Source organism: Oryctolagus cuniculus, chromosome 15 (assembly GCF_051225735.1).
Source record: "Oryctolagus cuniculus isolate XC-2025 breed Fujian yellow rabbit chromosome 15, ASM5122573v1, whole genome shotgun sequence".
Lineage (NCBI taxonomy): Eukaryota > Metazoa > Chordata > Mammalia > Lagomorpha > Leporidae > Oryctolagus > Oryctolagus cuniculus.
In genome coordinates, this window is record NC_142881.1 from 55,627,382 (window position 1) to 55,647,194 (window position 19,813).

Here is a 19,813-nt window from a genome sequence, read left to right on the forward strand (position 1 = left end):
GGATATCGGCAGATGCCAGCCAGGCAGAGAATGGCCAGCACCGACTGGTGTGCCTTTACCAAGACACGCTGTTTTTGATCTCTTGTTTAGGCTACGGAATTCCACTGAAAGACAGAGAGGAGAAGACAGATGAAGAGGCGGATGGGACATATTCAGATGATGAGATGTTAACGCATAAAGGACTTCGAAGATCACAGAGCATGAAGTCTGTGAAAACCGTCAAAGGCCGCAAGGAGGTCAGTCAAGTGTAGAGTCGCTTTCCTAATGACTGGCATTAAGGGATCTTCCTGCTGGTTATCGTTTAGGGTGTACATTTTCCACAAATGAAGGACTGGGCTTGTGAGACAGCAGTTACAGGAAAATTCTTCTTTCAGATCAGATGTGTTAGAATACCTGGAGATTCTGAGAATGGTAAATCTATGTCTTCCACTATAACAACAGAATGGCTTTTCCCACATTAGCTTAATCACATGATTGTCATGAATAGCCTGTGGTGACTCTGCAGAAACGAGGAAAGCCACAAGAAAATTAGCTATACAGTTTTGCTTTCGATCAACTCTCCATGAAAATAAAAAAAGAGTAAAAGTTGATCCATAATAGTATATTGTCTTTGTGCCCAGAAAACAGTGGAAGACAGTGAATGGGCTCAGATCTTTATGATCAATAGTCCTTCACACTGTAGTAAGCAACACATAGAAAATAGTGTTTCTGTTATTAGTAGTAACTTGGGGCATATATTGCACTGACTATATTTATAGAAGTAGTGCTGTATTATATACACTTATAGCATAATTGATTCTCTATATCAGAAAGGTTAAAATTGCTATATATGAATTATTAAGTCTAGTCTTAAAAAGTAATCATGTAATTCTTATTAATAACATATTTCTCTCTTCAGATGCGGTATGGGTCACTAAAATATAAAGTGAAGAAGAGACCACAGGTGTATTTTTAGCCGTGTACACTTCGGATATCTCAAGACAAACAATACTTATAAATCGACTTCATTTTCTAACATATATTCAGGATTTACACATTGAAATAATTTTTTAAATTATGAGAGTGGTAGGATTTACTTTTGTGAATTGAAAGAATTTTTATTTCTCTAACAATACTTCCAAATACTGACTACTAAAGGTAGTTATGCAAGGTTTATTAACATATGTGTCAGAAGTGATAGAAAGTCATGTTATCTGTTTGCAAGTTCGTCAGCAGCCTTGAGTGCCTGGGATAGGAGATGAAACATACACCCACAGTATACTTGAAGAGTCTCTTTTATGGATCAGGATACTTCAGCCTTTGTGGTATTGTATTGTTTACCTCCATTTATGTTCTATCACATGAGGATAATAATTAAATGGGCCTCTGATCTGGCAGTGATATAATAAGGACATAATGTAAAATAATAAGGTTTTATATATAGTCTTTTAAGTTTTTCTTTTTATAGTACTTTCTAGTTTTTCTAGCATCTGAAAGTTTTTGAAACAGATATTTGAAAACCAGGTATCTACATAGCACTTTTCTTCTAACTACTTTTGCACATTTGAAAATTGTTTACTTATTTTACAACTGTACATATACTTTAAACTTTATTGACACTGTCTTTGTTGTTGTTTGTCATATTCCGACATGACACATTTTTGCTTTGAATTACATCATCTCTTTTCCTGTGGGTTTCATTTGGTAGATTCACTGAATTTTAATAATAGAAAAATATAGCTAAAATTTAACTGTTTTTAATTATCTTCTTTACAAATGAGAAGTTATTTCAAACATTAACCAATTTTCCATAGTTAGTGCAGCATACTTGAACTTAGCAGATTTTTTGTAGACACTGATTAGATTTTCAGCTTTTAAAAATGGTGGCTTTTGTGAATACATTCATAGAAAGAACACTAAGGTCTTTACCAATTCATAAAATTATCCAACAGCCAATGTACTCACAAGCTTAGCAGTGATATGTGCTGCTGGTTTACAGACTCTGGCATTGACTGAAATCATTTGAATCTCCTGGCTAAGATAAGTTCCTAAAGATGAGTGCCAATACAAAATACCAATGTTATTAATCCTACATAGTAGAAGTTATTAGAAAAAGTACCATTTTGAGTGATTGGATTCTCAGGCTTTTTCAGGTTATACTAATAAAGTTATTAATTAGGTATCCTAAGTCAGTATATATTTTGGTGATGGTTTTAGTGATCAGTAATCAAATTTGCATTTAACTATGCTTATATAATTTATATAATTTGCTTGACCTACTTCTTTGTCAAAAAGAAAAAAACAGTGAGAGTTATGAGATAATTAATTTCTTTCACCTCTTAAGAAAGAAATCCATGGGGCCGGTGCTGTGGCAGAGTGGATAAAGCCACTGCCTGCAGTGCCAGCATCCCCTATGGGTGCTGGTTCAAGTCCCAGCTGCTCCACTTCCGATCCGGCTCTCTGCTATGGCCTAGAAAAGCAGTAGAAGATGGCCCAAGTCCCTGGGCCCCTGCACCCATGTGGGAGCCCTGGAGGAAGCTCCTGGCTCCTGGCTTCTGATCAGCACAGCTCCAGCCATTGCAGTTATCTAGGGAGTGAACCAAAGGATGGAAGACTTTCTCTCTCTCTCTCTCTCTCTCTCTCTCTCTCTCTCTTTCTCTCTGTGTCTGCCTCTGCCTCTTGAGTAAATAAAAATAAATCTTTAAAAAAAGAAAGAAAGAAAGAAAGAAAGAAAGAAAGAAAGAAAGAAAGAAAGAAAGAAAGAAAGAAAGAAAGAGAAAGAAAGAAAGAAAGAAATCCAGTTGGTAAAGTGTATTTAGGACCATCTCAAAGTATTGGCAAGAACAAAATGTTTACTCAGAAGTACCTTTGCATGATTTATACATAGTCTGTTCACACTAATCCTAAAATATTTTCTAATCTCACATTCTTGATGTACTTGACCCTCCATATCCATGGGTCTGCATCCACAAAGTCAACTAACTATAGAACAAACCTGAATAGCTGTGTACCACATACGTACAGACATGTTTCTTGTCATTGTACCCTAAAGAACACATCCTAACAACTGTTGACATAGCACTTATACTTCATCAGATGTTATAAGTAATCTAAAAATGATTTAAAGGATTTATATGAGGGACTTGAGCATTCACAGAATTTGATATCCATGGGGGTTAGGTATAGGGAGATGGATCCTGGAACCAATTTTCCCAGTTTATCAAGGGAAGCTGTATAACATAGTACCAAGTAAAAATTCACCCAGTGTTTTTCTCCCAAAGTTTAACTCTCTATGAATGTCTCCATCTACTTTACCTTGACTAATTTTTAGCCTCCTAGTTCCTTGAAGCAGTCTTTAATTTCTGTTCAAAATTCCTTTGATTTCTAATTACAAACTGTTGGAAGGCAGTTTTGTCTATATTGCTGGTACTAGACTTCTCAGTATAAATGCTACAATGTGCTTGCATTGCCTAAGCAAAGGGCAGTGTCATCTCAAATTGCCTTAACAAGGCACAAGTGACTTTCTATCAGGAACATTATCTTTGGGGGCCGATTTGTACCACTTTATCTTTTTCAAGTCTAATCTCAGTATTAAACCTATTTAAAAAAAAAACAAAAACAAAAACAAAAACAAAAAACTCCCACTTTCCTAAATGAGATGAATTATTTATTCCTCTACACTTGTAAAATCAAAGTGCTTGATCAAAGACCACACCAGTCTCAGAGATAATGCAAGTCCCTGTGTGTGATTGTACTCCCTCACACCCACCACACTGCCTCTAATATTTCTATTGTGAAATCCTCACACACAGCCTACATCATCTTTCTCTTCTGTCATTTCTTTTCTCTCCTTTTCTCATTTCTTTAATTTTGGTTCTTTACATGTGTTTTAGCATGCCCTTTTCTTTGAACTTTGTATGTTAAGATTATATATTTTTGTTTCCTTTCAGGTAGAGCAGGCCTCTTTTTGTTTCTCTGCTTGTAAGTCTGCTGATTTTTAAAGAGGTAAATGTTATCTGTAGACCACAGTGCCTTGCTTCCCTTTGCTGCTACTTGGGGTATGGGCATTAGATGCACAGGATACTCTTGGTAGCTGTTCAAGTTTATCCACAAATTTTAGCCAGTGTTTAATTTTACTACACATTTATTCAACTTGTTCATTAATACTTAACTATTTCCAGAGTTTGTTCTGGAATAAGGATTAACTTACTCTGTTTGCAATGTTTTTTTCGTCTAATACATAAGGAGCCAGAAATAAGCTTACTGCCAAGTAATTAATTTTGTAAACCCACCTAGGCTCTACATAAGATCCCCTAAACACACCTCACTATATATGTGTGTGTGTTTGGCTAAAAACTGATAATACCAGCATTACTGAATATAAATACTTGACCACGCTGACTGATGGATGGAACAAAATTGAAGTGTTTTCAGGGATCTTATTCCATGTGTCACCACCAAAGATTTCTACAGTGTTACAAAGTTTGTAAATATACCAAATTTCTGAAAAACATTGGTTAAATAAATATTTTCTTAGTTTTTTTTTTTCCTTCTTTTTATTTTAATAACAGAGTTTGTGTTTTTGGAAAATGCTTGAAATTTTATGATGTTAAAAATATAATATCATTAATATGAATAATTTGTATTTAATTGGAAGGGACAAAATTTTCATTTGAGTATCTTATCAGGAAAATTTAAGGAGTTAAAATATGTATTTAAATCAGTTTTCTATGGTTTCTCTGATTCATTTGTGAAGCAATTAGGTAAATTTTGAGATCATTATTTTCACGGTATGCACGATATATTTCTTAGTAAATGTTTAATATTAAAGCTTTCTGAAGGGAAAGTACAACTTTTTTCCCCTAAATGTTTTTAAGGCTTAACCCATTAGTGGTATCATACAGATTTAATTAACTGTATTATTATTATTATTAACTTTCTTTTAGACATTGACCAAAACTTAACATTTTCTCATCTAACACCTTTTAAATCTATGTACTTTAATAGTTAAATAATGTTACACAATTTTGATCTCTTTGTAAAGGTTATATTTAAGCTCAATTTGAGAGTAATTTTACAAACATGTTTTTTGAAAACTGTAATATAAAATAAACAGGTTTTATTAGTGGCAATTTGTATTTTTTTTTCTATCAGAGTACATATGGTAGATTCCCTGAATTGGTATTATTTATTACTAAGTATGTCTTGATTAAATAATGGACTATATATATATATGCACTCTTAAGATTACAAGCAACAGAGCAGAATATTAAAATCATACACATTCTGAAATACTCATCCATAGGATGCTACACAAGAAACACTAAATAAGGTTACATGTGAATATTAGAAGGGAAGAGAGGAAAGACAACACTGAAACCGTAGCCATCAGTTGGGATTGGGTAGCTGTCTCAGGCATAAAATGTAACACAAAATGCAGATTTATGTATCCTGGAAATGTTCTGGGATTCCATCTGTTTTAAAGTCAGACGTCTGTCTGCCTCACATTTAAGCTTTAGAGAGAAATCCTATGTTTTAGGAAAGTTTCTTTGTGTTACTTCATTATGAAATATAATGTGTGTGAATGTGTTTCCAAATAGCATTTTAAATGCAGCTATATTTTTACCATCAGGTATACCCTTGTGATGATCCAAAGAGGTCAGAAATTTAAATAAAGAATGCAATGACTCCATGAACAGCAGCATTTTTTCTTTCACCATTTCATTCTCTGTTTAAGTGGTTTGCTGTTCTTGAAAAAAAAAAAAAAGATTCATGGAACAAAAATCATGTCAGAGGCTGATTCATTGTTCCCTGGAAAACATTCTGCCCATCAATATTCTGGCCTTGAAACACTCTCCTTCCTTATGGTCTAGGGATAGAAATGTTTTTAAATTGCTTTTTATAAGATGATGCTTTGAATTGAACATTTAAAGCAGAGGACTGATAATTGTCTTAAGTGTAGATTGCAAAAGGACTGTGTTCAACAAAAGCAGGAAAGTCACCATGTTTACACTCATTTATGACGATCCAAATTAAGAAAAGGGGGAAAGGATGGTATTTCAGTGTGGACATCAAAGTAGCTTCGTCTGTTTGTCATTCAGAACTCTCCATTGTTTGCCTGCGTGGTACACTAGTACTGTTATGTTTCTGCACAGTGCCTATATCTGAGCAGGACAGCATAACAATTAATGAGAGGAAAATAATTCTTTCTTTTAGAACAATGAATTCACTATTCCCAAATCAGTGTTTGGATTATTTGAATATTATTTATCCTGGGATTTTTTTCTGTGTTATTGAATAATTCATTTGATTGTCTGAGAGCAGATTTTCTTTTTAATCCTTGATTCCCTTCTTTGCCTCTTAATATCCAAAACATTAGTAAATCCTTTTGGCTCTCCGCAAAATATATCCTGAATTTGACCATTTCACGCACATTCCCTATAATGTCTTCAGTTCAAACCATCACCACCTGGAGTAATCAGAGCAATCAGTTTTACTGAAAGCAGAATTTCTTGAAGCCTTATTACATTCTTAGTAGCTTTGCAGATTTTTCAAGGTGACTTTTAAGTTAAATTTTTTTCTATTTACATATTTTCATGTCATTTGAAAGAGAGACAGCTGCAACTGACACTACACCCAACAACCACTCCCATGGCGACTTTTAACCTTGAGTCCCTTGGGACTGTCAGTTTCTTATGTCTGCAACTGGTACCTTTAGGGCATACTTACAAAATGAGAGAAGCTTGTAGGGAGAGAAGGGAGGAGCAGATATTTGTGCATATAAGCTTTGGAAAAGAAGTTTTCCTCTTTGAATCACGGCTTGCTACTGAGGCTTAGCAAGGATGAGTGAGGAGAGGAGTTGATGAAGCCAGGTTAGAGTATCTGGCAGAGCTGGGTTTTGATTTGATGTTATCTCAAAGTATTGGGAAACTTTGGGATATACATGGGATTTTTCCCTCAACAGTGCTAAACCCATTTAAATTATTCTAAATGAGAGGGCTACAAAAGATTGTGGTAGTGCCAGCAGTCACATTAGGTGTCTGGATTAGGGGAAGGGGGCCAGGCATTTGGCCACTTCACTGGTTAGGTCACCAGTAAGAATGTCTGCATCCCATATCGAGTGCCTGAGCTGGAGTCACATTTGTGCTTCTGATTCCAGCTTTCCACTGATGCACACCCTGGGAGGCTGCCAGGATGGTTCAAGTAGTTAGTTGCCTTGCCACTGCCAAGGCACCCTGATCGAGTTACTGGCTCCCAGCTTCAGTTTGGCCTAGCCCAGCTGTTGTGGGCATGTGGACACTGAACCACTAGATGGGAGCACTCGTGTGTGTGTGTGTCTCTCTCAAATAAAAAAGATTTGTTTTGAGGAATTGGTTTATGTGATTGTGGAGGCTGACAAATCCAGATTAAAAATGTAGAGGGAGGCTGCGTACTCTGGAAGAGTTGGCGTTGGGTCCACAGGCATTCTGCAGACAGTAATTCCCTCTGCACTTGATTGGATGCTGTCTGCTCACATAATGCACGGTAATCTGTTGCACTCAAAGTTTACTTATTTCAATGTTAATCACGATATCTTTAAAAATACCTTCACAGCAACAACTAAAGTAGTGTTTGACCAAGAATGTCTGGGTACCATAGCCTAGCCAAGTAGACACGTAGAAGTAACTATCACACTCTCCTTAAAATTGAATTCCAAAAGAAATTCCATTACAAAAATATAAGTCTTTTGACTAATTTGGTATGTAGAAACTGCTAATGTTAGATTTTATTATCTTACAAAGAAATGTTTACAGTACATGGTTTCTTTGGATGACAGAGGTTTATACCATCTAAGGTTTGCGAGGCCCCTTTTATTGGGTTGTGATAACTGGCACAAAAGTTTATTTTCACACTTCGGGAGCAGGTATCGTCCCTGTTTTATTAACAGAGAAATAGACTCAACAGCAAACAACTGTGACCCAGCAACAAGCGTTACCTTAGACTCTTGTTAATTCTGTTATACTTGGTTATCATGGAGATCATAGCATACTTAAAAAGCTAACAAAGAAATTATTTTCTTTTTGAGATTATTTACTTGAAAGTCAGGATTTCACAGAGAGATACAGGTCTTCCATCCACTGGTTTACTCCCCCACTTACTGCAATGGCCAGAAGTGAGCCAGGCTGCAGCCAGGAGCCAGGAGCTTCATCTGGGTCTGCTGTGGAGGTGGTAGGGGCCCAAACACATGGGTCACCTTCTGCTGCTTTCCCAGGCACATCAGAAGTAGATCAGAAGTGGAGCAGCCAGGAGGACATGAACTGGTGCCTGCTACCACCACAGTGCCAGCCCCAGAAATTATTCTTAGTGTATAAGCATGAGGGGCCCATTGTAAAAACTATGGATGGGATGCTGGCACTGTGGCACAGCAGGTTAAAGCCCTGGCCTGAAGCGCTGGCATCCCATATGGGCGCCAGTTCAAGTCCCAGCTTCTCCTCTTCTGATCCAGCTCTCTGCTATGGCCTGGAAAAGCAGTTGAAGACGGCCCAAGTCCTGGGGCCCCTGCACCCATGTGGGAAAGCCGGAAGCTCCTGGCTTCTGCCTTTGGATCAGCGCAGCTCCAGCCATTGCAGCCAACTGGGGAGTGAGCCAGCGGATGGAAGATATCTCTCTCTGACTCTACCTCTCTGTAACTCTTTTTTTTTTTTATTAAATAAATCTTAGAAAAAAAAAAAAAAAACCTATGGATTGACGTCAAAAAATTTTGGCACTAAAACATCTTTTTCCATGAACTTGCTAAAGTACCTTCATATTATACAAAAATCTCAGATTATTTATCACAAGATTAAAATGTTTAAGTCATCTGATGTTAAGAGATTTGACTCTCGGCCGGCGCCGCAGCTCACTAAGCTAATCCTCCGCCTTGCGGTGCCGGCACAACGGGTTCTAGTCCCGGTAGGGGCCCCAGATTCTGTCCCGGTTGCCCCTCTTCCAGGCCAGCTCTCTGCTGTGGCCAGGGAGTGCAGTGGAGGATGGCCCAAGTGCTTGGGCCCTGCATCCCATGGGAGACCAGGAGAAGCACCTGACTCCTGCCATCGGATCAGCGCGGTGCACCGGCCGCGGCGGCCATTGGAGGGTGAACCAACGGCAAAAGGAAGACCTTTCTCTCTGTCTCTCTCTCTCACTGTCCACTCTGCCTGTCAAAAAAAAAAAAGAGAGAGAGAGAGAGAGATTTGACTCTCAGAGTAGCTTCAGCAGGGAGGGAAAGGATGCTTTTTAAAATGAACAGGGAAAATAAATAATGTGCCATCAATTACTGGCTAAGACAAACAGGAAGAGCTGCAAGAGAGGATGTGGCTCCCACGGGAGGAGCATCCTCGGGAAGTGCTCTCCTTCCTTCCTCTTCTCCAGCGTTCCTGCCTTCAAACCACACCTTGTGAACACTTTTACGTGCCTGCTCACAACAGGAAGAATTTCATGTGTTGTTCCATACTAGGTTTTAACTAATAAAATGCACACCAAAAAAGGGCGAATGCCTTTCTACACAGATTAACTTGTCTTTAAATTGGAAGTAAGTACAATTAGGATACCTAGGCAGGCGACAGTTTCCATATGTTAGGTTCCAGGAAAGTGGAACTCTATTTATAGTTTACAACATGTATAAAATTAAAGCTAGCAAAGGGGCTCCCAGGGAGGTAAATGAGACAAAGGGGTAGATTTAGAGAACTATGCTCTGGGAAGAGGCCTATAAGAAAGCACACAAACAATTTCTTTTAAATACTTGAGCAATATGCAGAAATAGCTCTTTACCTTACAGTAATTTAAGTTCTAACATTAGAAAGGACATCGGAGACAGGATGGAAGGCAGAAGTCTTTAATTTTGTAACCTTAAAAGAAGAAAGAAAGGGTTTCAGCCAAGCTAACAAGGATGGAGCCCTGCCATTACAAGGTACATCTTCCCAAGTGCAACGTTAGCTTACGGGTGATCCGGCTGATCTCTGACCCAACCGGCTCAAACCACATGAAGGCTGTGGCAAGTCATAATTGCTTCCTCATTTGAATGAGACAATGAGTTCTCTCTGCAAGCTGCTGTCCTCTAAATAGCTCGTGGAGAGTAATTGAAACAAGTTCTACTGGGAAGTGGAGGGACCGATTCCTCAAAGTGTGAGAGCAGAGCTATGGTAACCTCTTCAGCCTGGCCTCGGTCCTGTTCCTATTTAGGGACCCCGCAGGGCAGCCGGCGTGGAGTGCAGTCTGCAGTTGGCCGGCTTTATTGTTTAGACTTGAAGGGAAGGTCACATGCCTCCTTTGACAGAGAGGTTTATGGCTCTCTCTAATTAGCAGCACCCTGCACCAGACAGACTGTTGGCCCCCTTCCAAGAGGGGCTTGGTAGCAGCCACCGATGAAGGAGAAAACAAGGTTATTTACCCTGTGACTGTAATTCTTGGCATAAGGGCTCCCTTTACTCTCCGACACGTTTTCCTTTTGTTCCAACTTGCCTTTGGAATTCTGAGGAGGGCGCTAAGGGAGGGAAACGCGGCGATATATTTAGCGGTGCAAGCGGCCCATATGTTAGCCTCGGATACTTTTTACTATTGTACAGCCGCAAGCAAAAAAAAAAAAAAAGTAGAGAGAAAGGAAAAACAAAAGGCCAGCATAGTCAGAGCGTTGCTCGCAACTGTTAAGTGCTTAAGCACACGCCCACACACAACCTCAGAATAGGAGGAGGCTTCGTTTGCCACATGCATAAAGTACAGTTGTATGCCGGGACACCGAGAAACGCCAGCGGTGAAATGTGATGGGGTGTAGCTATTACTGGAGTGTTAAAAGAGTACCGGGAATATACTTGGCTTGTCCTGTTCTGGCGGTTCCGCAGGACGGTGGATTAAGCCGATAGAAACGGCTTTTTGGTTGATCTAAACCAGATGCTCCGACTATTTTCGTCCCGTTTGCAGGCGGCGGCAGCTCTGCAGAAGGCAACACTGCCCCCCTCGGCCGCCCGCCAACCGCAGGGGTAGGCGCTCCGCTCCCCCAGCAGCTACCTCGGCCATAAAAACCTTCCAGGCCTTCCATTAGGATTCCGGGCACATTCCAAGGGGATGGAGTCACCGGGTTCACTTGGCTTCCCTCCCGCCCCGAACTCGCCTGTACCAGGTGGAACACTACCCCCTGCTCCAGCCGTGGAACCCAACAACGGTTAAAGAGCGCCTAAGGGGAAGCCCCAGAGGCAACCTCGACGCTACCTCGTGCCCCCCTCCCCCAACCTGCAGTCCCACGCCAGCACTTAGGATCGCCTGCTCAAAGCACGGGGTCTGTCTTTGCAGAGTCCTTGGAGGGCTGCCCTATTTTCTCTGCTGGTCCGAAAAGCTCCGAGGGTTGCTAGACGGCGGAGGCGGCGGGCCACAGGCTGGGCTGCAAACTTTTCCGTTAGGCGGTGACTCCCGGAGAACGCCGAGGCCCAGGACGGGAGCCCGGGGCCTGGCGGTTCCCCGGCCTTTTAAGTCCGCCCCAAGGGAAAACTCCCAGCCCCACCCCCGCGTCCGCCCCGACCCGCCGGCCGCCGGCCCGGGGCGGGGAACGCGCGCAGCTGGCTGCCCGGGAGCCACATCTGGAGCGCTCGCTAACCCCCACACCCAGATGTGCAGGGAGTCGAGGGGCCCCCCGCGGCCGCGGCCCCGCCCCCCCGCAGGCAGCCGGGGTCCAGATGCGGGACGCGCCCGGCCCCTCGGTGCGCCGGGGTGGGAGGTTGGGGGAGGGGGTCCGGGAAAGGGGCGAAGCTGGAGCCGTGCCGGGAAAGATGGGGCGGCCGGGCGCTGGGGCCCCGCCAGGAGGCGGGGGTGCCCGGTCCCGCCCCGTCCCCGAGCCCGCCCCGCTGCGTGGGATTTTTACAACCCGCGTCCCCAGGAGGCGGTGGCGAAGGGAGGGGCCGGCGGGGATGTTTCCGGGGGGGAGGGCGGGGGGCGGGGTGCGCCTCCTCGGGCGCGGGCGTTTCCGCTCTCGGGGGCCACCCAGAGGCCCTCCCGGACGAGCGGCCCTGGCGACCCGGGCCCCTCGGGCCCCCACGCTCCGACCCGGTTCCTCCATCGGAAGGGGAGGAGCTACGAGCGCCCTCTCGACTTTCCCCGGAGCGAGAGCCGGCCGGGCGCGCCCCCAGACGCTTTTTGCGCGCAGGAGTTTTGACGTCTCGCTAAGCAACCGTGCTTGCCAAGGATTCAGGGCTGTTTCGAAGAGCCTGCGTCTATTGGAGGCTCCGATCTGAACAAATCGTTTCCATTCGATCTGTTTAACGAAGGCGAGGGCAGACTGTGTTCTGACTTAAAAGTTGACCTTCCTCTCAGGTTGTCGTCTAAGGGTGTCACAACACCCCAGATCGTTGCGCAAACGTGACAGTTTAGTAAACCGGGCCGTGGGGGTGGGGTGGTATCCTGAAAGGAAAAAAAAAAATACAAACGGCAGGGAGGTGATGTTAGGCCTTTTCCATTTGACTGCCCAGTTGTTAAGATTTTCTACCAAAATAAATATTCGCAGCCCCACGAGCAGCAGAAGGCATGAAATGCGGTCCCACCTGATTCACCACTTGCTTCGTGTTTCCTCTCCCAACGGCTGCAGACTTCACTGAGAATAAGCCAAGAAATACAGGGCATTAAGAACTCAGAGCAAGTATTTAAATATTAGTTCTTCCATGTCTTAGCTCTGTGACCCTGACAGATTACTCAGTCTCTCCATGCTAGGTGCTTCAGTCTTGCCGTTCTAGAATGTAGCCATACTGATGGCATAGGGGTGGTGTAAGGGTCAAGGGTGAAAGATAAAAAATGAAAGTTTGGGGTCCAGGGTTGTGGGACAGTGAGCTCCTGACATCGCCTGTCAGAGTGCCTGTTTTAGCCCCCGCTGCTGTATTTCCCATCCATCCATTTCCTATCCAGTTCTCTGCTCCTGTGACTGCTTGGGAGGCAGCAAATGACCACAGGGAGTTTCTGGCTCCTGGCTCCTGGTTTTGGTCTGGCCCAGACCTGGCTGTTGCAACCAATTGGGGAGTGAACCAGCAGATGGAAGGTTTGTGTGTGTGTCTATGTGTGTGTGTGTCTGCCTTTCAAATAAATAAATCTTAAAATGTGGGCAATGGTGGGCAGAAAAGGTAGCTTCCAAAAGTCTTCCCTTATGAGTTTTAATATACAGCTGTTGAACTATTAAAAATCCATAGCCTTGTGATCAAAGCTCCATTCCTTACCCTGGCCGGGCCTTGGGTCTAATTAGAGGAAATTGGATGAAATTATAATGATGCATAGGCTTTCTCATAGAGCGGCATTTTGAAACTTCTGAGGCTCCCATTGTAACCACTTCCCAAAGATCCCTGTTCTTTGAGAAAATTTCACTGGTGTGGTAGTATATTAGCAGATGTATGTTGAAGACAATATCTTTCTTGTTCTGCATAGCTCCTTCTTTTGCTAATTCTGAGGAATCTGACTCAGGAAGCCTCTGTATTAGATGAAAATGTGGGAAGTTATGAATATATTAGAGGGGGCCGGTGCTGTGGCGTAGTGGGTAAAGCTGACGCCTTCAGTGCCAGCATCCCATATGGGCACCAGTTCTAGTCCCAGCTGCTCCAGTTCCGATCCAGCTCTCTGCTATGGCCTGGAAAAGCAGTGGAAGATGGTCCAAGTGCTTGGGCCCCTGCACCTGTGTGGGAGACCCAGAAGAAGCTCCTGGCTTCGGATCAGCACAGCTCCGGTCGTTGTGGCCATCTGGGGAATGGAGCAGCGGATGGAAGACCTCTCTCTCTCTGCCTCTCTGTGACTCTGCCTTTAGAGTGAATAAATAAATCTCATATATATATATGATGCATATAAATTGCAATTCTAAAAAGATCTGGTCTATTGTGTAACAGAAGGTGACTGTTAGAGGAATCTTTAAAAACTCTTTCTTACTTTTTTATTTGAAAGGCAGAGTTATGGCAGTGGGCAGGGGCTGGAGGGAAATCTTTTATCCGCTGATTCACTTCCCAGATGCCTACAATGACCAGTACTGGACCAGGCCAAAGCCAGGAGCCAGGAGTTGCTTCTGGGTCTCCTACGTGGGTGCAGGGGCCCTGGGCCATCTTCCACTGCTTTCCCTGGCACATAACAGGGAGTTGGATAGGGAGTGAAGCAGCTAGGACTTGAATCGGCACCCATATAGGATACCGGTGCTGTAGATCTCAGCTTAACCCACTGCACCACAGTGCTGGCCCCAAGGGGAGTCTTTTAAATTCACCAGACTTGAGTTTCCTCTGCTTTAAAGGAAGAAAAGGATTGGACTAGCTCTTCTGCCCTGCACTGAAATTTTTGCTCTCAAAAGTCACCGTGTCCAGGTGATCTTTCCTGTTCGATACCAGAGTCCAGTCAGGGAGAGAAGGACTTTGAAGGCTTTGGACTTGAGGGACCTTCACAGAATAAGGAGGCTGTGGAACTCAGATCAGTGCTGAACTATGAAGGGAGGAGAAGTGCTCATAACCAGGTAAAAACTAATGTTTCAGGCCGGCACCGCGGCTCACTAGGCTAATCCTCCGCCTTGCGGCGCCGGCACACCGGGTTCTAGTCCTGATCGGGGCGCCGGATTCTGTCCCGGTTGCCCCTCTTCCAGGCCAGCTCTCTGCTGTGGCCCAGGAAGGCAGTGGAGGATGGCCCAAGTCCTTGGGCCCTGCACCCCATGGGAGACCAGGAGAAGCACCTGGCTCCTGCCATCGGATCAGTGCAGTGCGCCGGCGGCAGCGCGCTGGCTGCGGCGGCCATTGGAGGGTGAACCAACGGCAAAGGAAGACCTTTCTCTCTGTCTCTCTCTCTCACTGTCCACTCTGTCAAAAACAAACCTGTCAAAAACAAACAAACAAACAAAACTAATGTTTCAACGTACGCAACTGATATGCTGATATACACGCGGTATATGTTAAACATGAGAAGTACTCACGTATTTCTTTCTAGTGTATCAACATCATAGACTCTGTACTCACAGATCCCCCTACCACCATCTGCAAAAGAAAAAAGATTTTCTGGCTCTGGCCATGACTGTGGTCTGCAGGGTGACCTTGCAGATGAAGGAACTGGAACCGAAGTTCCCAGGATTCTGGCTGGAAGAAAGAAGTGTGTGGACCTCCTGTCATGTTGTCAAGAAAATTACTCCAGAGAGAACTGTGGCAAGAGCCCTCGTCCCATTTAATCTCAGGCTGTCTCCTCTGCAGTTGTCTCTCATCATCTTCCTTGAGAAATATTTCCCACATCTCCCTAGATTCTCCATCCTCGTATTCCACAGCAATCCATCAGCCCCTCCTGTCAGCTCTAATTTATAATACAGACATATCCCAGACTCCCACTTCTTGCTACCTCCTACAGTAGCAACTAATCCGAGTCATCATAGTTTTTTGCCCAGCCTCCTATAAGCACCTCCTAATTTTCTCTGCTTCTGCTCCTTCGCCATAGATTTCATCCTCAAAACTGGCCCGAAGTAGTCCTTTCTTTTTTTTTTTTTTTTTTTTTTTTATTTTTGACAGGCAGAGTGGACAGTGAGAGAGAGAGACAGAGAGAGAAAGGTCTTCCTTTGCCGTTGGTTCACCCTCCAATGGCCGCCGCTGCAGCCGGCGCACCGCGCTGATCCGATGGCAGGAGCCAGGATCCAGGTGCTTTTCCTGGTCTCCCATGGGGTGCAGGGCCCAAGCACCTGGGCCATCCTCCACTGCACTCCCTGGCCATAGCAGAGAGCTGGCCTGGAAGAGGGGCAACCGGGACAGAATCCGGCGCCCCAACCGGGACTAGAACCCGGTGTGCCGGCGCCGCAAGGTGGAGGATTAGCCTATTGAGCCACGGCGCCGGCTCCTTTTTTTTTTTTTTTAAGATTTATTTATTTTACTTGAAAGTCAGAGTTACACAGAGAAAGAAGCAGAGTCAGAGAGAGAGAGAGGTCTTCTATCCGCTGGTTCACTCCCCAGATGGCCGCAATGGCTGGAGCTGTGCCAATCCAAAGCCAGGAGTCAGGAGCTTCCTCCGGGTCTCCCACGTGGATGCAGGGGCCCAAGCACTTGGGCCATCTTCTACTGCTTTCCCAGGGCATAGCAGAGAGCTGGGTTGGAAGTGGAGCAGCTGGGACTTGAACCAGCGCCCATATGGGATGCCGGCCTTGCAGGCGGTGGCCTTACCCGCTACACCACAGCACTGGCCCCTGAAGTAGTCCTTTCTAAATGTAAATAACATGTTGCTCACTCTCCCTTTCAGAATCGTCCAACTATGTCGTACCATGCATGGAATGCAATCCACACTCTTAACCACTCTTAACTCTTGCCAAATTCTCTTGCCTCTTACTGTATCACGTTAATCCATGCTCATCCCTCTCGAATCATGCCAGCCCTCTCACAGCTCCTCAAAAATGTCAGCAGGGCCGGCGCCATGGCTCACTAGGCTAATCCTCCGCCTTGCGGCGCCGGCACACCAGGTTCTAGTCCTGGTCGGGGTGCCGGATTCTGTCCCGGTTGCCCCTCTTCCAGGCCAGCCCTCTGCTGTGGCCCGGGAGTGCAGTGGAGGATGGCCCAAGTCCTTGGGCCCTGCACCCCATGGGAGACCAGGAGAAGCACCTGGCTCCTGCCTTCGGATCACCACGGTGCGCCGGCCGCAGCGTGCCAGCTGCGGCGGCCATTGGAGGGTGAACCAACGGCAAAGGAAGACCTTTCTCTCTGTCTCTCTCTCTCACTGTCCACTCTGCCTGTCAAAAAAAAAAAAAAAAAAAAAAGGTCAGCAGACCCCTGCTTCAGGACCACTGCAATTGCTGTTTCCCCCGCCTTCAACCCCCTGATCTTCACAGGACTTCTTCTCTTGCCTCATGCAGGCCTGTGCTCAAGTGGAACCTCAGAGAAGACTACCCAGCCATCCTGTCTAATACAAAGGCAGCATCGCCGTAGCAATTCTCCAGCCAGTGACCTGCTTTATTTTCCTTCAGATCTCTTAGCGGATCTCCTGTTCACTGGTGGTTTGTCTAACCTCTAGAACGTGTGGTCTATGAGGGTAGGGACTTGGTCAATCTTATTCAACCAAGTATCCCCAGTCTAAAACATAGTACCTGTCATGTACAAGGTGCCCAATAAATAGTTGCTGCATGGATAAAGAGTCTGACACTTGGAACAGCAGGGGTGACTAGATTTCCCACAGTTAGATTGAGCTCACGAAAATTTCATTCTTTTCAACCTCATGGAGCTTTGTCTCTTAACTTTTAAAAATCGATTTAAAAGGCAGACAGATAGATATAACCTCCACTGATCCATTCCATAAATGACCACAATAGTTAGGGCTGTGCCAGGCTGCAATTGAAGCCAGAAACCACATCCAGGTCCTTCGTGGGTGGTAGGGACCCAATTACTTGAACCATCCTCTGTTGCCTCCCCTGATGTGCGTTAGCAGGAAGCTGGAATGGGAGCAGAGCCAGGCCATTGACCCAGGCGCTCTGATATGAAATGCAGGCATCGCGAGCTGTGTCTTAGACACTGCCCTGCAGAACAGTGGAGCAGTGAGCTTTTTCCTGAGTGGTTAACTGCTCTAAAAAGAACTCTGACTGTTAGAATGGAGCTTCATCCTACGTGCATATAAATACGTGAATGAAACTATGCTCACTCAATGCCAGAGAGAGAGACAGAGAGAACAATGTAAATAATGTGGGTTCCTCTTTTAACCATTTGTGCTCAGTAAGTGTAGGCACCAGACTACGCTTGAGATGAGACAGGTGAATCTGCTTCACTCTCAGTTCCTCTGTGCTTTGCACTGTATGACCAGTGCGCCATGCTAGGTGTTTAAAGATAGTCCGAACGGCACGGCCCGCATGCAAAGCAGCTGGGTAATGAGTTAGAATCCTGGATCTACAACGTTAGCTTGCATAGGGAAGTTACACTTTCAATGCTTCAGCGTCCTCATCTCTGAAACAGGGCTAATAGAGCCTCCTTCGTGGGATTGTTGTAAGAATTAAAGGAGTGGTATAAAGTTCATAGAACGGTAACTGGAACCCAGTAAACCATGTGGGTTTTTTTTGTTTGTTTGTTTGTTTGTTTTTGTTTTTTTTTTAGCAAAACATATTTAACTGTACTTGATTTCACCCTTTCTTGATAACTTTATCTTTTGAGTACTTTGTAAGATATTGCCCTGCTGTGATTGGCACTGGAGGTTTCAATATACTTTTAGACTAGTAATTTTATTTTTAGCACCAGGCACAGTAATTATTGTATAGCTATTCCTACTATAACATTTATTCATAACCATACATTCCATTTAGGCTAAACTAACCCTAACTTTGCAAAAAAAAAGGAACTGTATCTTCAGGGGGCACCATCCTATTAGAGCTGAACAAAAGCTGCTTCTTACTTTTTGGTTCTGTAAGCTTTTCTTGGCCGGCATTTCTATAACATAATATTGTTATTTGGTAGTTGAGTGTCAGCTCTGCAGAAAAATAAATATCAGTGCTTTTCTGAAATCTGCTTACCAAGTCATTTCTGAACCAGTGGGGTTGAGCCACATAACCTCTGGGAGGCTCTTTCTGTTTTCCTACAGTTTTTGTTAAAATGAAAATAGCTTAGAAATGTGAGATTCAGGATTTAGCCATATGATAACTGTGTCTGGTTGCTCTGTGAATCATGGACAACTGAGTTGCTTTAAACTCAGCAATATTATTTAGAAGAGAGTATGTTCATGTTCAGGTTCAACAAGAATAAAATCCATCTGAACTATGGTCAGGCTGTCAGTAGCTTTCTTTCTTTCTTTTCTTTTCTTTTTTTGTTCTTTTCTTTTAGATTTATTTGTTTGAGAGGTAGAATTAGAGACAAAGAGAGGGAGAGACAGAGAGAGAAGTCTTCCAACTGCTGGTTCACTCCCAAGATGGCCACAACAGCCAGAGCTTCTTCCATGTCTCCCACATGGATGCAGAAGCCCAAGGACCTGGGCCATCCTCCACTGCTTTCCCGGAACACAGCAGAGAGCTGGATCAGAAGTGGAGCAACTGGGACTCTAAACAGCGCGCATATGGGATGCCAGCATTGCAGGCAGCAGATTTACCTGCTATGCCACAGCACCAGCCTCTATTCTGGCCATTTTAAAAACTAAACATATGCTTGGTGTTTTAATTCTCAAAGTCATATACTAAATAAAAATTGTGCTTTAAGAACTACCGCATTGAAGTTTATATCTAACGGAAAGTACATGTCAAGACCACCCAAATAGTTCAGTTTCATACTATGCCCTTTACTACAGTTTTTCATCTCTTTATTTCCTGAACTGTTAAGTGTATTGAAAATGTGTATTTACTTAGAAATACAACACATTAAAAAGTCCGCTGCATGGGCAGTGGTTTTTGGCACAGGGGGTTAAACCACCAATTCGAAGGCCCACATCCCATATCAGTCCCACCTCCTCCTCTGCTTTCTGCTAATGCCCATGGGAGGCAACAAAGTCTCTACCACCCACGTGGGAGATGGATGTTGCTGCTGCGGGCATCTGTCTCTCTCTCTCTCCGTCTCGTCATTCTGCCTTTAAATAAATTAAAATGAATTAATAAACATTTTAACTCCTCTATTAACATAACCCATTCCCAATATATTTTATTGCTTTTTAAAATCAAATAGTAAACAATAAATAACAATATAAAAGTCATAAATGCAACTATTAATTTTTGTTCTATTATTGAAAGAAATAACTTAAAACAATCATAATAAGTTGTTTTTCACATCGTGGCCTAAAATGGGATATAAAACTCACCCTATGCTAAGGGCTTGACAAAAAGATTACTTTATGTTTATATATATATATAATATTTTTATTGTACTTATTATAAAGCAATGCATTAGTATCCCAAATTGCG

At 43.7% G+C, this 19,813-nt stretch overlaps 1 protein-coding gene across 2 annotated transcripts in view; it reads left to right on the forward strand.

The window, feature by feature from the left end:
* REEP3 (receptor accessory protein 3) overlaps nucleotides 1-5,111 on the forward strand; it is a 95,182-nt gene extending 90,071 nt beyond the window's left edge. For both annotated transcript variants that reach the window (XR_016221625.1, XM_008270080.5), the window contains 2 exons: nucleotides 91-236; nucleotides 899-5,111. Coding sequence is in view for 1 of the 2 variants with exons in the window: in XM_008270080.5 (XP_008268302.2) it covers nucleotides 91-236; nucleotides 899-955 (203 nt within the window). In the remaining variant the exon portion in view is untranslated. The remainder of the gene's footprint in view (nucleotides 1-90; nucleotides 237-898) is intronic.
* The last annotated feature ends 14,702 nt before the right edge of the window (nucleotides 5,112-19,813 follow it).